The 13,108-nt window shown below is 41.2% G+C and overlaps 1 protein-coding gene across 1 annotated transcript; it reads right to left on the reverse strand.

Moving 5' to 3' along the window:
• Positions 1 to 3,399: 3,399 nt before the first annotated feature.
• Positions 3,400 to 11,278, reverse strand: trib2 (tribbles pseudokinase 2). The gene is made up of 3 exons (XM_062437292.1): positions 9,800 to 11,278; positions 7,996 to 8,288; positions 3,400 to 5,683 (listed from the first exon to the last, which is right to left on the reverse strand). The coding sequence occupies exons 1-3, from the start codon at positions 10,067 to 10,069 to the stop codon at positions 5,209 to 5,211; spliced, it is 1,038 nt and encodes a 345-aa protein (XP_062293276.1). The 5' UTR covers positions 10,070 to 11,278; the 3' UTR covers positions 3,400 to 5,208.
• Between the last annotated feature and the right edge of the window lie 1,830 nt (positions 11,279 to 13,108).

Here is a 13,108-nt window from a genome sequence, read left to right on the forward strand (position 1 = left end):
TATTCAACACACATCTTCAAACATATAAGAGGGTGTATCCTCAGATTTTAGCTTTCTTTCCCATTTTATCAGACTGTTTGGTCAATCTATCTCATAGAGGACTACAATCTAGATAGCATTTATTATCTCCTATTCATCAGAGAAATAACCCACAGTACTTCCTCTCTAAATCTGTTATGTCATACCCATATTAAGCTCCACAGATTGAATTTCAAAACTCCACATGTTTTGGAAACGGTAGCGCAGCTGACATCTTTGAAATGTAAATTTATGACCAAAAAATGTCATTGTCGCTATAGTTAATCATCCATTTTGTCTTAATGGACCATTTCCAGAATGTGCCTTGGTCTGTCTTGCTGAGGATACTAGACAAACAGAGAAAAAACAAACTCAGGACTTGAATAGTTTTCCCCAACTTAGGCTCTGTCCTCCTGGTGTTACAATAATCTGCAAACACACATCAATTATTTAGCTCAAGTCTGAGATTTTTTTTACTGTGTTTTCTAAGTCTTGAAATGGTTTGTGAATGTCAACAGCTTTCACCGTCAGCTTGACAGATTGTGGAAATGCACAGTACTGAATGAATAGTGTTAACATGAGATGAATCATTCCTGCCAACAGGCAATACAAACAAGCAGGGGAGGAAATGTGGCTGTCTGCAGTTCTGATCTTGGCTTGCACCTGCCTTTAAATCTCTATTTCGCAACCAGTAATGACTTGAAAACTAGAATTTTCTGAATTTCTAAACCCAGTCAGATTCTATCGAAATTGTTACAGTTGCGCTGTTTGCCTAGGGAGTGTTGTTTACACAGTGAAGCTGCCACTGTGTGTACTCAGCAGAAGCTCTCTAATTACTCAAAGTCCTAATTGCACATTACAGAGATCAAAACTAATTCAAATGCGAGCCTGCAATCAAAGCCTTAGAATATAAAAGTTTACATACATAGTGATGCAAATATTATAGAAATCATTGTTAATCAGTTTGATTAACAGTTCACAAACAAAACATGATTAACTTGTAAAATATTGTTAATATTCTAGTTTTAGCTGAGAATGTTACAATCAGCTTCAACTCCACCAAATGCCTTCCACAGTTTGATTGCATTTTCTATGAAGTCTCCCTTTATAAAGGGTTCATAAGCTGTAACAAATAGCTTTATTAATGATTTAAAGTATTTACTAATAATTTATAGATCAGTTACAAGCCAATAATAATATCAATAGCTGGGTTTCCATGTTGTGAAAAATATATAAGGCTGTTGAATTATTAATACGTCACCTTCTTATAGCCCATCAGCAAATGTTTGTGAGTCATCTATAATCATAAAGGTTCACAAGTCTTTAACAAATAGTTCTTAGTAATAATCAGCCTGCAGATCTGAGATCAAATCGTACACATAACGATAACATCAACCATAACCTGGAAACCAAGAACCTTTATAATTGGTGTCTCAGAAAATGACAGCCACATTTGATGCATAATAAATATGATGATAAGACACTGAATCAGATAATTATCTGAAATTATATATTATTATTCTTATGTATTTTTCTTTAATATAATTTTGAATGAAGGCCTATTCCTTTTTGAAAACAATGTCTTTATTGCATTTTTAAAAATTGAAACTTGGAAAACATGACTCTACATGAAAGGCATACACATTTCAAATGTTAGATGTTAAATTTATAATAAGTAATATATGTCATACTATATGCAGATAGATTTTAGATGAAACCAACAGAGAAAAAAACTGCAATATTTTTTAAAGAGAAAATAATCACACATAAAAAGCAAACAGTGAAAATCATGGATACAAATCGATGAGTCTATAGAGGATATGTGTAGTCTGTACCTGCAGTCAAGGGGAATTAACAAGAGTAAATGGACAATTAGTGGTTAACATGGTGGTAATCATATTTATTAATATTTCAGTTTCTGCTCAGGATAAAGTGATTTATAAAAGGTGACCATATTTTATAGAACTTACCCTCCCATTCTTTTAATTAATATTTCATTTTCTCTAAATCTGTATGCATCATTACTTCTCTCATTCAATTTGCATGAATCTGAGCCGATGCCTACTTCTAGCTGAGTAATATTTATCTGTATGCCTGAAGGACTAATTACTTTTAATGAAATATTTTTACAGTGTGGTATTTGTACTACTGTCACTTCCACCATTGTTGCCACTAGATGTCAGGCTAGCACTCAGTACAGTAACTCCATTTTATGAGGGTCATAAGGGCCACTGAGCTCTCTGTTGATGTTCTTGCATTCTTCATCATGAAATTGATTTGCCGTTTTTTCGGGTGTGTCCTGTCCAAAAATCTGAATACAAAGCAGCACAGTGATCCATCAATTTCAATTTGGATAACAAAGAAACTGGGAACCTTTTGGTGTAGCTGCCAGAAAATATGGTTGACCTAAAAACCTTGTCATAGTAAATCATTTTCAGTGATAACTTCTTATTTATTGCCACACAGATCAGATATCATTGTGTGCCACAAAGACGTTCATTTATCTTTTATTTAAAAGAGAGATAGGGAGTATTTGGGTTATTACAACAGCCTTCTGCCTTTTATGATAGAGACATGGCTTTAATCAGGATTACCCTGCATGAACATGACAGGTGGAAGAGCTGTGGGCACACATACACACAGAGACACGTGTGCACAGATGGAGGCCCACCAACACACATGTCCCAGCTTTGTACGGACAAATGCAATCTGAAGTGATTTTTCCTCCTCAGAGGGACTCAAAGACAGGATGATGTCAGCAGAGCACGAGGAGGTCAGCTAGCCGTAAAGAACTACAAAATAAAAAATAAAAGACTGTCGTTGAGGGCCTCTCATGAGAGTGCCACCAGGAAAAAATATTTGACTGAAGAGCTTTTCCTAGTGCCTCATGTGTGCAATCACTTAGCTGGAGTGGGACTGACAAAGCAGTTCAGATGGAGCAAAAGCTTCTTTTTTTTCTTTCTTTCTTTGCTCATTTGAAATCTATTCAAGTTCTGTCTGTGATTGCAATCTCATGATGAACTGGAGAAGTGCTTTTGTTAGGGCACAGGCTGAGTGAAAAATAATTATTTTTTCATACATAGCTGTATGAAATGGACACAGAGCTGAAACCACTGATGAATAGCTTTCTCAGATATAGCAGAAAAGGATTCCTTTGATAAGCCATCACAACACATTTTCCGGATCACACCATTGAGATCTCAGTGGCAATCTTTTGACTTTAGATCATGTGAGGTTTTTATTAGGTATATTGGAGGAGATTACATCTTTTAATGAGATAATAAATATGTTTTAAGAGCACAATGAGGTATAATTCTTTATGTTGACTAGTGGCTTTTTATTTTTGGTGCTGTTTAAGTGTATGGAAAATAACATCAAACTCCAGCAGCAGTTCACAATTTATTTACTGAATAAATTTTGGACAAAACACCAGAATCTGTTACGATACAATCAGAACATCTGAGGCAGATATCCCACCATGCACCACCCCCCTCCATGAAACAAAAGGACTAAACATTAGCACCAAATCAGCACCAACTTAAATAAAAGGTAGCTCTGTCTACAAAAACAATAAAAGCAATAGTTGTTTTTTTTATTATTGAAAAGCAACTCAGAAAGTAGCAAATTGAGAATTTTCATGTTTTTAACTTTTCTTAAAAAACAAGCACCCCCCGCCCATCCCCAACCCCCCCTGCTAGGCAGGCTATAGCATTCATGGGGCACATGCCAATGACTAGATAAAAACACAAATTCAAGTAACATTGAGATACGACAAAACATGTCCACTGGTACCCATTCCGAGCATGATCGTTTCACAGAACCTACGCAGGCAGTAGAAAACTAACATGAGGTCCTGGAGTGAGCATGTCATAGCAATACTATCACTGAATATCGCGTATCAAGTTTTTAAAAAGAAATGAGGGAGACCGGGTGGCATGGGGCTGTCGGGCACAGGAATACTGGCACAGAAGATATTGTGTTTATTTCTAAAACTTCAGACAGACATTTCCCTCTTTGCGCCTGTCCTGTGTCAAGATATTGCCTACATCATACATGAAAAGGGAATCTCTGAATAAAGAAAAACCCTGCAATGTAGTTTTAAATATATATATTTATATTTATTTATATATATATTTATATATAGATAGCTGTTACAATTTAAATAAATGTTGCGTCCTCGTTCCTACGACCGAAGAATGAATTTAAATAAGAGGAAGCTAATTTTAAGAGGTGGAATCATCCATTCACCTAACACATCAAGTGCACGATGCCATGTTTGGAGGCTTACCAAGAAAACTGTTTAAGATTGAGGTTTAGGGAGTGATATTAAAGCAGCAGTAAAAAAAAATTGGAATAGCTTAAAAACAAAAACAAAAATGAGAAAAGACTGTTCATATAAGTAATGTTACTGACAAATGAATGTGTGGTAAAGGCTTAAGAGACTGAGGAGGCAGAAACAAATAAGTTAATGAAAACAAGGCCGTCAAGGAGTTAAGTGACTATGTCAGAAATTTCAATAATGTAGAATTTGAAACAAATGAGAGATGACAAAACAAAACTTAACCACGAAACAAAAACGAGGTCAAACATGTTGATGATTATGATGACAAGAAAAAGCCTATGCTTCTCCATTTCTTACGCAATGGTCCCAGGTCAGGGATAACCACCTTGTATTACTTAAACAACAGAACGTGGGTTTGTGATTTCTGACTTCTGACTCTGGATCTGTGGCTTTTAATTGGTGCCATTAGCTATGACTAAAAACAGAATCTGTAAGAAAAGGTGTGGTGTTGCAGTTTGTAAGTTCATCTTGACTTGTTCTCCTTGGTTTCCTGTGTTCATATGTCCCTTCATGCTTCCCATAGTGTCAAAAACGGTGAATGTGTCTACTGTTATGAGCACCACATCAAACCAAACAGATCCAAAAGAACATTTGCTACATTGTTTGCAACTTGCATGTCTGGCGACAACATCCCCCGAATAGGAGGTACACCAGGTGACGTATAGATGCCATTTGTCATGCCAGGCTCAAGGTTTTCCATGAAATGGTGGAAAAGGAAACAGAATGGAAACACCTTTATTATGAGTGACAAATGTTCACCTATTAATCTCTAAACTAATGTTTTTGGCTCTGCTGTGAGCGTGGCGAGCCGACCGTGGTGGAATCGTCCGTTTGTGCTTGGTGTTTGCTCAGCTGAAGAACTGCTCCAGCTCCTCCTCCATGTTCACCTCAGGCACCATCTGCTCCTGCTCTCTTTCTCCTCTACCATGTACCGGAGCGCCCCCTAGAGCCCCGGAGGAGGCAAACCAGGGGTGCTCCAGAATCTCCCGAGATGTGAGGCGCTCTGCGGGCTCCCGGCGGAGAATGGAGCGGATCAGGCACTTGGCCTTGGGTGTGAGCGTCTCAGGGATGTTGAAGTGGCCCCTGCGGATTTTGCTGAACAGAGAGCCGGGCTCAACGTCATGGAAAGGGTAGCGCCCCACGAGGATGGTATATAGCATGACTCCCAGACTCCAGACGTCAGCTGCCTTCCCCGAATAGCTGCCGTTGGCATTGAGGATCTCAGGACTGACATAGGCTGGGCAGCCATGTTTGTCTGACAGGGAGTCATCATGACCATCCAGGATATATGTGTCCTCAAGGCTCTCCAGCTTCACTAGGCTTCTGTAGACACAAGAAGGAAGACAAGAAATCATTGAACATGATGATACCACTTTACAAATCATGGACACGGATTCATCTGATAATGTGAATGTCGTTACGAGATCCTTCCTATCACAGTTTCAATCTCTGGATGACAGCTAGCAAAACTCTATCTGTGTTTCTGGTATACTAAAATCAAATTTGAGACAACTGGACAATAAAGCAGAATAAAGACTCAAGTGGGGCAATTTGCTCTGATTGACATCTTAAGTGTTTTAGATCCCTTGCTTTTGGATATCAGAGGAGGTAGTAATGCTCTTGGCTTAAGTTTGACATTTCCTTTCACTTAGATAAAAGCCCAGCCAAAAGCATTGACGTACAAATAGAAAAGAACTTCATAATTCAAAAGGAACACAATTATGGGTGACTGATCGTCTTCATGCATTGAACTGTTTGGCTTTGCAAATCAAGGACCAGACATGGCAAATTTTCTTCTACTCTCACCTCAAAATAGCATCTATTTGGACTCTACTCTAAACCACACAATAGCAACTATGATAATAATCGCTGCTTGTTCAGATTGTAAAGAATTCAGAGAGTATTTTCCATGTGCATGGTTAAGAGAGGCTGTGCAAATGCTGCCATCTGCGTGTGAGGTCCACGAGACAAAGAGCCAGAGCGTGTGATGGTATCTGCTGGGAGCCACTAGGGGGAAAAAAAGAAACTAAGAAGCACTGGCTCTAGACAGATTCAAGTGTATGATGTATTTTTTGCCATCTGGGACACGTGCAAACACTACACTCACAAGTTCACCGTCAGTAGGCATTTGCCTTCATTAAAATGCTGTACAGTTTTCACATTTTCATATCAGAAGACTTCTTTTGTATCCTTGAGCTAAATGCCAATTGTTCCTCTGTAAGATAAAGAGTAATGTGCTTATTTAAATACAGCTCATTACTGGCTGGATAACAGCTCATTCGGAGGACATGCACAAACCTTCAATTAAAGTTCAGAGGGCTTAGAAATACAACAAAAGACTTAGACCAGTTTTTAATGCATCTTTCTTTATTTAAGCTAAAGGGGATTTAAAATGTGTGGTGATCTTAAAATGTCTCATGAGCTTGGTAGAGCAGTGAAGAGATCAACAGGGCCCGTTTAAGTAGCTCTGCTGTGTTGGATTCCCCTCGAGGCTAACCTTTGACCAGTGCTCTTTAAACAGGCTGCTGTTTGGTCAAAGGCTAACAGCAGTATGACAAAATGGGGTCAGGAATTCAACACATGCTGTGGAAGCCTGCTCAGGTATCATTTTATGTCTCATCTTATTTCTTCACTTCTCTATGTGTTCACCATAGCCTTTTGTCACACTGTTGGGTTCAAGCCAGTCTGTAAAGCAGCTGTATCTTCTTGTCTTTGTACACTCGTGCCCACTGAGCAAGCACTGAAGAGGTGAAAGGATTTTTGACAGGCAGTATAGTAAATGTGACCCAATACTGTCCTGCACCATCACTCTTAAAATTCACCCGACATCAATCATTTAATGGGAGGGGGAATAGGCATCCCAGCCCATGAGCAGTCTAGTGAGACATTCAAGGTCATTGGACCCGTACTGAATATGTGAGTCAGCTCAACTTCCCTTTTCCACAGTTAGCGCCAAAGAATGACGTCATGCACTAGGATAGAGGGCACCGAGGTGCAGCCTGTGCCTCTGCCATTAGGTGTTAGATAAGAACTAGCTGGAGAGGTCTCCCAGAGCAGCACAGAGCTAGTAACAACTTCACTTTCAGAAATGACCTTAAGGAATAGGGGCAATAAAAGGTTCTTAATCTAAATCGACATCTAACAAAAGACATTTTTAAAATATTGTTCATTAATAAAAATGGTCCTCTCAGGTTGCTTTGGCAACAGACGCCTGGATTTTTATATGTGCAGTTTTAAAATACTACCACCAGGGGTCAGTACTTTGCACCACAAGTCTGAACATAATTCTTTCTCCTGCTGATCACTACAGAAGTGCATCAGTAGTAAAGGCTCGACTTAATCGATCATCTGTCATGCAAAAGCTAGTCATGGTAACTTCAAGTGTCACGTATCAACTACTAAACCATGTGCATGCAAAAGCTAGGTAGACACAAAGAGCTTATGTTTCCTGTAATCTGCATAACATCTGGGAGAGGCATGTCAGTCTTGTAATGTCTCAGCTTACACCAAGGATTGTGTAAACTAAGACATGACATAGATATTACTTACAACATGCACGTACGGAACAGAGAATAAATGCCAAAGTGCACAGCAACAGTCAAGGTTCAACAGACTATGGTTTCTCCAGAACTCACCTGTCATCATTCTTGAAGACAAATTTCCTCAGTTTGAGGTCACGGAGGACCAGTCCGTTGTCGTGGCAATGTGCCACAGCCGAGGCTATCTGATAGAAGAGTCTGGCAGCTTCGTCCTCCCGCAACTTCTTGCAGGTGCGGACAAAAGAGTGCATGTCGCCATAGCTTCTCTCGAAGAACACATAGGCTCGCGTCTCCCCAAGCAATATCTCCAGAATTTGATTAATATGCTGGTGCTGGCCCAGGGCAAAGTAGGCTGCCAGTGACTCCTGGTATCGGCCAATGTCAAAAACCTGCAATTATAACAAAGGGAAGCATTTACTGTATATTTCTAGTCTATGCTGCAGCCAATTATTTTTCTTATCTTGGATGACTGCAACTATCTCATTAGATTGTTTTGCTGTCAAGATCTTAGGGTGAAAACATGTGGCAAAGATTCAGATTTTTCCATTTCCCGCAGTGGAGACACAATTAAATCAAATTGAAGGAGCTTCAAATGATCCTTTAATTAAGTCAAATGCGAGCAATTCACCACATTCTTGTGTCACCAAACTTGCGTTCACTCTTTTGGCAGAGGGAAAAAGGTTGCACAGAGGGGGAGTGAAAGCATCATGTTAGTGAACGGTATTGTACTGCAGCCTGGGGTTGCCGTGTCTCTTTTGTTTCCATAGTAACCCCCCGATTGACTTTCAGTACAACCAGTTCAGGTGAGAGGGCTTCTCTGCTCGCAGTCAATATAAATACACCCCACAGCTCTAGGGATTTCAAGTTGTGACCTGGGCTTCCAGCTTGGCAGGACTGATCAATCCTAGAAGTGGGGATTGATTGGTAGTGTATTGGGAAAAAAAGGCAAAAAACACATGAGGTCAAACAGCAGTTACCTCACATGCTGTGCCAAAGGCCATTAATTTGTTATTGCCATGACGAAACATTATCTAAAGTCAAAAGGTACAGGTTATTGGATATGCTGTGCCTTATGAGTCCAATGGTGCATGTAAGCATTGTCTCAATTCTTCAAACCACTTAAGCCTGCTTTAATCTGGAATGCACCTCAGGGACAACCCCTCTGCCCTAATAATCAGTAATACACAATATAGACTATAAAAAGGTGGTGAGGAAAGGCCACGGGTCTGTCATCGATCTTAAGGTGAGAGGGGTCAATGCTGGAGCCAATGTCACAGCAGCTAGCAGAACTTGTAAAGTTCCCTTGCCCCTGTGTGCTTTTCTCTCAATTGCAACTGACCTGAAACAGTACTCAGCCCACTAATATTTGATGCAAACGGTGAAATATGAGCGTGCTTATATGCACCCAAATAAAAACCACGGGTGAAAAAATACCAGCTATAGCATTACACTATGAGAGAGAAAAGGCCAGGGTAAACAAGAATAGCACTGAGAGCAGTGTGTGCGTGGTTACTCACTCCTTTGTCAACGTTACATCATGCAATCCAAACCACGCAGCCCGCCCCATTCACTTTTTCCATTAGGCTCCTCTGCCAGCTCTCTATTTACAATTCAGGCAATTATTAAAAAGTTGAGTGGGGGTGGACTTGCAATAGCCAGGCCAGTTGAGACTTAACACACTGGTATTTATCTGTACAGTATGTTCTACACACTCAAATTAACCCATAAGCATGCATGTTGCAATGAATGCAAAAGGCGAGGAGCACTTTATTTGCTCTGCAATGTGTAATTTTCCACAGCTTACTCTCATTTTAAAAGCTGGGCAGAGGAGGGTAGGGGTTTTATAAATGCTATTTTGGGAACACAGAGGTAGGATACGTCTACCACATTGCCTACTAACCTTACATACGAGCTCTTCCCCGCTGTGCAGGTGGGCGGCTCTGAAAACGTGGTCTCCCTCCAGTGGCTCCAACAAAAGGTAGTCCCCGATGCGGGAGATACAGTGCGAGGAGTCCGGGGTCTCCGGCGGGCTGGGGGACCCGAGGTTGGGACTGAAACTCTGATGAGACTCTGTAGTCCTTAAGCAAGACAATTCTTCGAAATCGTGCGATTTGTGCCGCGATCTCCCATAACGTGAAATGTTAATTGGATTTGACCTCTGTATGTTCATGAGGAATGGTGTAATAACTCCACAAAATCGTGGGGGGGGGGGGTGTAGGGGGGGAGACTTCCTCCTCCTTGTTCTACTCCTCCTCCTCTCACTTATGGGGCACCACTTTGTTGCAGCCTCAGTGCAATATCACAAATCGTCCAACACTTAAAATTAACCTCTAATGAAATTTTAAAAAGAAAAAAAAAGAAAAAAACAGATCAAGTCCTGATTTAACTCCAAATTGCAGCTGGAGAATATGGCAGACTATCAACAGGCAAAGTTGGTTTTCATAGGACAAAAAAGAAAAGAGAGTAGGAGGAGGGGGGTCTTTGATTTTTCTTGCTTAGTTTAACTGTTCATTTGGCCCCTTTGTTTTCCCATTCAAGAGATAAAGGCCAGGCTAAAACTGAATAATTACTGACCCGAGTCGACAAAAAAAATTATGCTGCAATTTCATTAACGATAGCAGTTCGAGCAGCGACGATAAAACTGCAACAAAGCCCAACAAAAGTCAGCTTTTACAATGAATGAAGAGCTATCCCCGCAGCTTGTTTGCTAGCTTATCTCACCGGTTAATGGTAATGGCACGTTTCATAAAACGGAAACAAATGGATACAGCTTGCAGGCACAGAGGGAAAAAACTACAGAAGCAAAAGGGAAAAAAAAAATATATATATATAAAGCAAGTTTTGCAAGCTTATTATAGCTTCTGATATCGACAGACAAAATGATGGCTATAGCAGGTGCAAAGCTGACTAGTTAGCTTCCTTTGCTAACTAGTACCAGGTCAGTGCACGGCCTTGTTCCCCAGGATCATATCCATGCACGGCGACTGTCATCTACCACATAAGGAGAAAACCCCATCCGGAAAAAGCAAAAAAACTAATGTGTAGCTCTTTGTGTGCGGGAGTCGACGTCCTCTCTCTTTCGCTTGGTCTAGTCCAATGGAAGAAAAAGTGTCGTCAGTCTTGTGTGTCTTGTCTTGCTGCTGTAATCTGCTGGAAGGAAGGAAGGCAGGAAGGAAGGAAAGAAGAAGAAGAAGAAGAAGAAGAAGAAGAAGAAGAAGAAAAAAGGAAGGGACGGCCGGCCGACTTTCCCAGGCCTATCCCTTGATTCAGCAGGACATCCTCTCTCACCCGTGGTGCCGCTGTGCTTCTTACGTGGCTGGGAATCTAGTCCATTCAGTGCGGAGCCGAGCTGCACACACTGCGCCTGTACAGATGGAGAGTGCTGCCTGCCTGCCTGACTGGCGGAGGGGGCTTCTCCACACACGCGCGCGCGCGCACACACATACACACACATACACGTACACACATACACGAACATAGCGACCCGCCCCCTGACGTCACTCCCACGGCGAAACCTCATTGGCTGCCGAGCAGTGCAGTCATGTGAGAGCCATGTAGTGAGGCTACACCCCCCCCCCCCCCCACCCCCACCCCCCTATGAATCTATCACATGCTAGTAAATTGGATGGGGAGGAGGGGGTAGTGAGAGTATAGCTACTGTACGTACTGTGTTACAAATGTGTTTCCTCCAGAAATGTCATTCAAGGGAAACCGAGGGGGGGGGGGGGGGGGGGGGGGGGGGGGGGGGTATCCCGCTCTCACAATAGCATGAAGATTCATACCATGCAGCAGTGTATAAGTTTACTTGCATCAAAACCAGTATGGTGTCATCCAAATGGAAACATATGCACCAATTGTGTTAAGCATTAGACTTTATGTATTTGATCATGAATATGCTGCAAATCATTTTCAAAAAGGTATCATGCTATTGATGTGACTGATAAGTGAATCATTCAAGTTTCTTGCAAGAACAGGTAAGCAAATTTACAACGGACACAACAAAGGCATGGTAGAGCATGATGAACAGATTACAACTGATGCAAAATGCATTAAAAATCCACTGAACTGGTATTTTAAGTTCATAGGTGCAATGACTATCAGCTCTTTGTCATGAGATGTAAAAACAAGGTATTTTCATTACAATTTTTGTACAAAATGTGGAAAAAGGGTCTTTAATGCCTAGGTTTTATTGAAAAGTGGCACAAGTCTGTGTGCTTTTGAGACATCTCCAGTAACAAATTCCTGTCTTGCAGAGTTGTGTCTCTGCAATATATTACAAAAGCAAAGGACGGAAGAGGCTCATTATTCATTGTTCTTCCTAGATTACCAGGGGGTGTGACGGCAGGATTGTGCAATTCCATGTAGGAATCCGGGGCGGTGTGAGGAATGCTTGCAGCTGGACGCAAGACACTGACAGAAGTGTTCGATTTAACCTTTATTCCCCTGCTTGCAGGCAGTAGCAGTTCATACATGCATACAAAAACACACACTATTCTAAGTCTTCATTTCTCACTGCCTGCCTGAATAAGCCCCCGCAACATGGAAATGCATTTTTCACACAGAGGCCTCTCATCTCAGAATGGTGGTTCACAGTTGCAGAATGTGGCTGCACCCACAAGCCTTTACATCGCAGTCCTCAAGCTTATGTGTTTGTTTGTATGTTTCTGGGTTCTGTGATATAATCTCTGTGAGCCACCGACTTTATTCTCGGTTATAAAGCTAGAACATTCTTTACTTTACAATGGCTTTGCTTTTGTTTCACCCATTCAGTTGAGAACAATGTGAAAAAACAAACAAACACTGAGCTACGGAAATGTCGCAGGTTACACTCAGGAAAACACAGACTGATATACAGCAAGCCTACACATACCTCATTTGTGTGTCATGCCACTACAACTCTGCATTTGCCCATCGCTCTAACCCCAAATAGGGATTCTGCTAAGCCTCAACCACAGCTGTGCATGAATCAGAATAATAATCCCCAAAGATTCCTTTTGCCCTCATTCCATGATATACTGTGTGACTCATTCGCAGTGGAGAGCAGTACTCGAGAAAATCCATTGAGACTCATCAGCTCTCCAGACTCGCCTACACGCCAAGGAATAACGGCAGGCTGCCCCAGCAATGCCTTCCAGCGAGTGCTTATGACTGTGTATGTGTGTGTGTGTGTGTGTGTGTGTGTGTGTGTGTGCGTGCACCACTGAAACAA

The sequence above is a fragment of the Scomber scombrus genome, chromosome 17, assembly GCF_963691925.1.
Source record: "Scomber scombrus chromosome 17, fScoSco1.1, whole genome shotgun sequence".
Taxonomy (NCBI): Eukaryota; Metazoa; Chordata; class Actinopteri; order Scombriformes; family Scombridae; genus Scomber; species Scomber scombrus.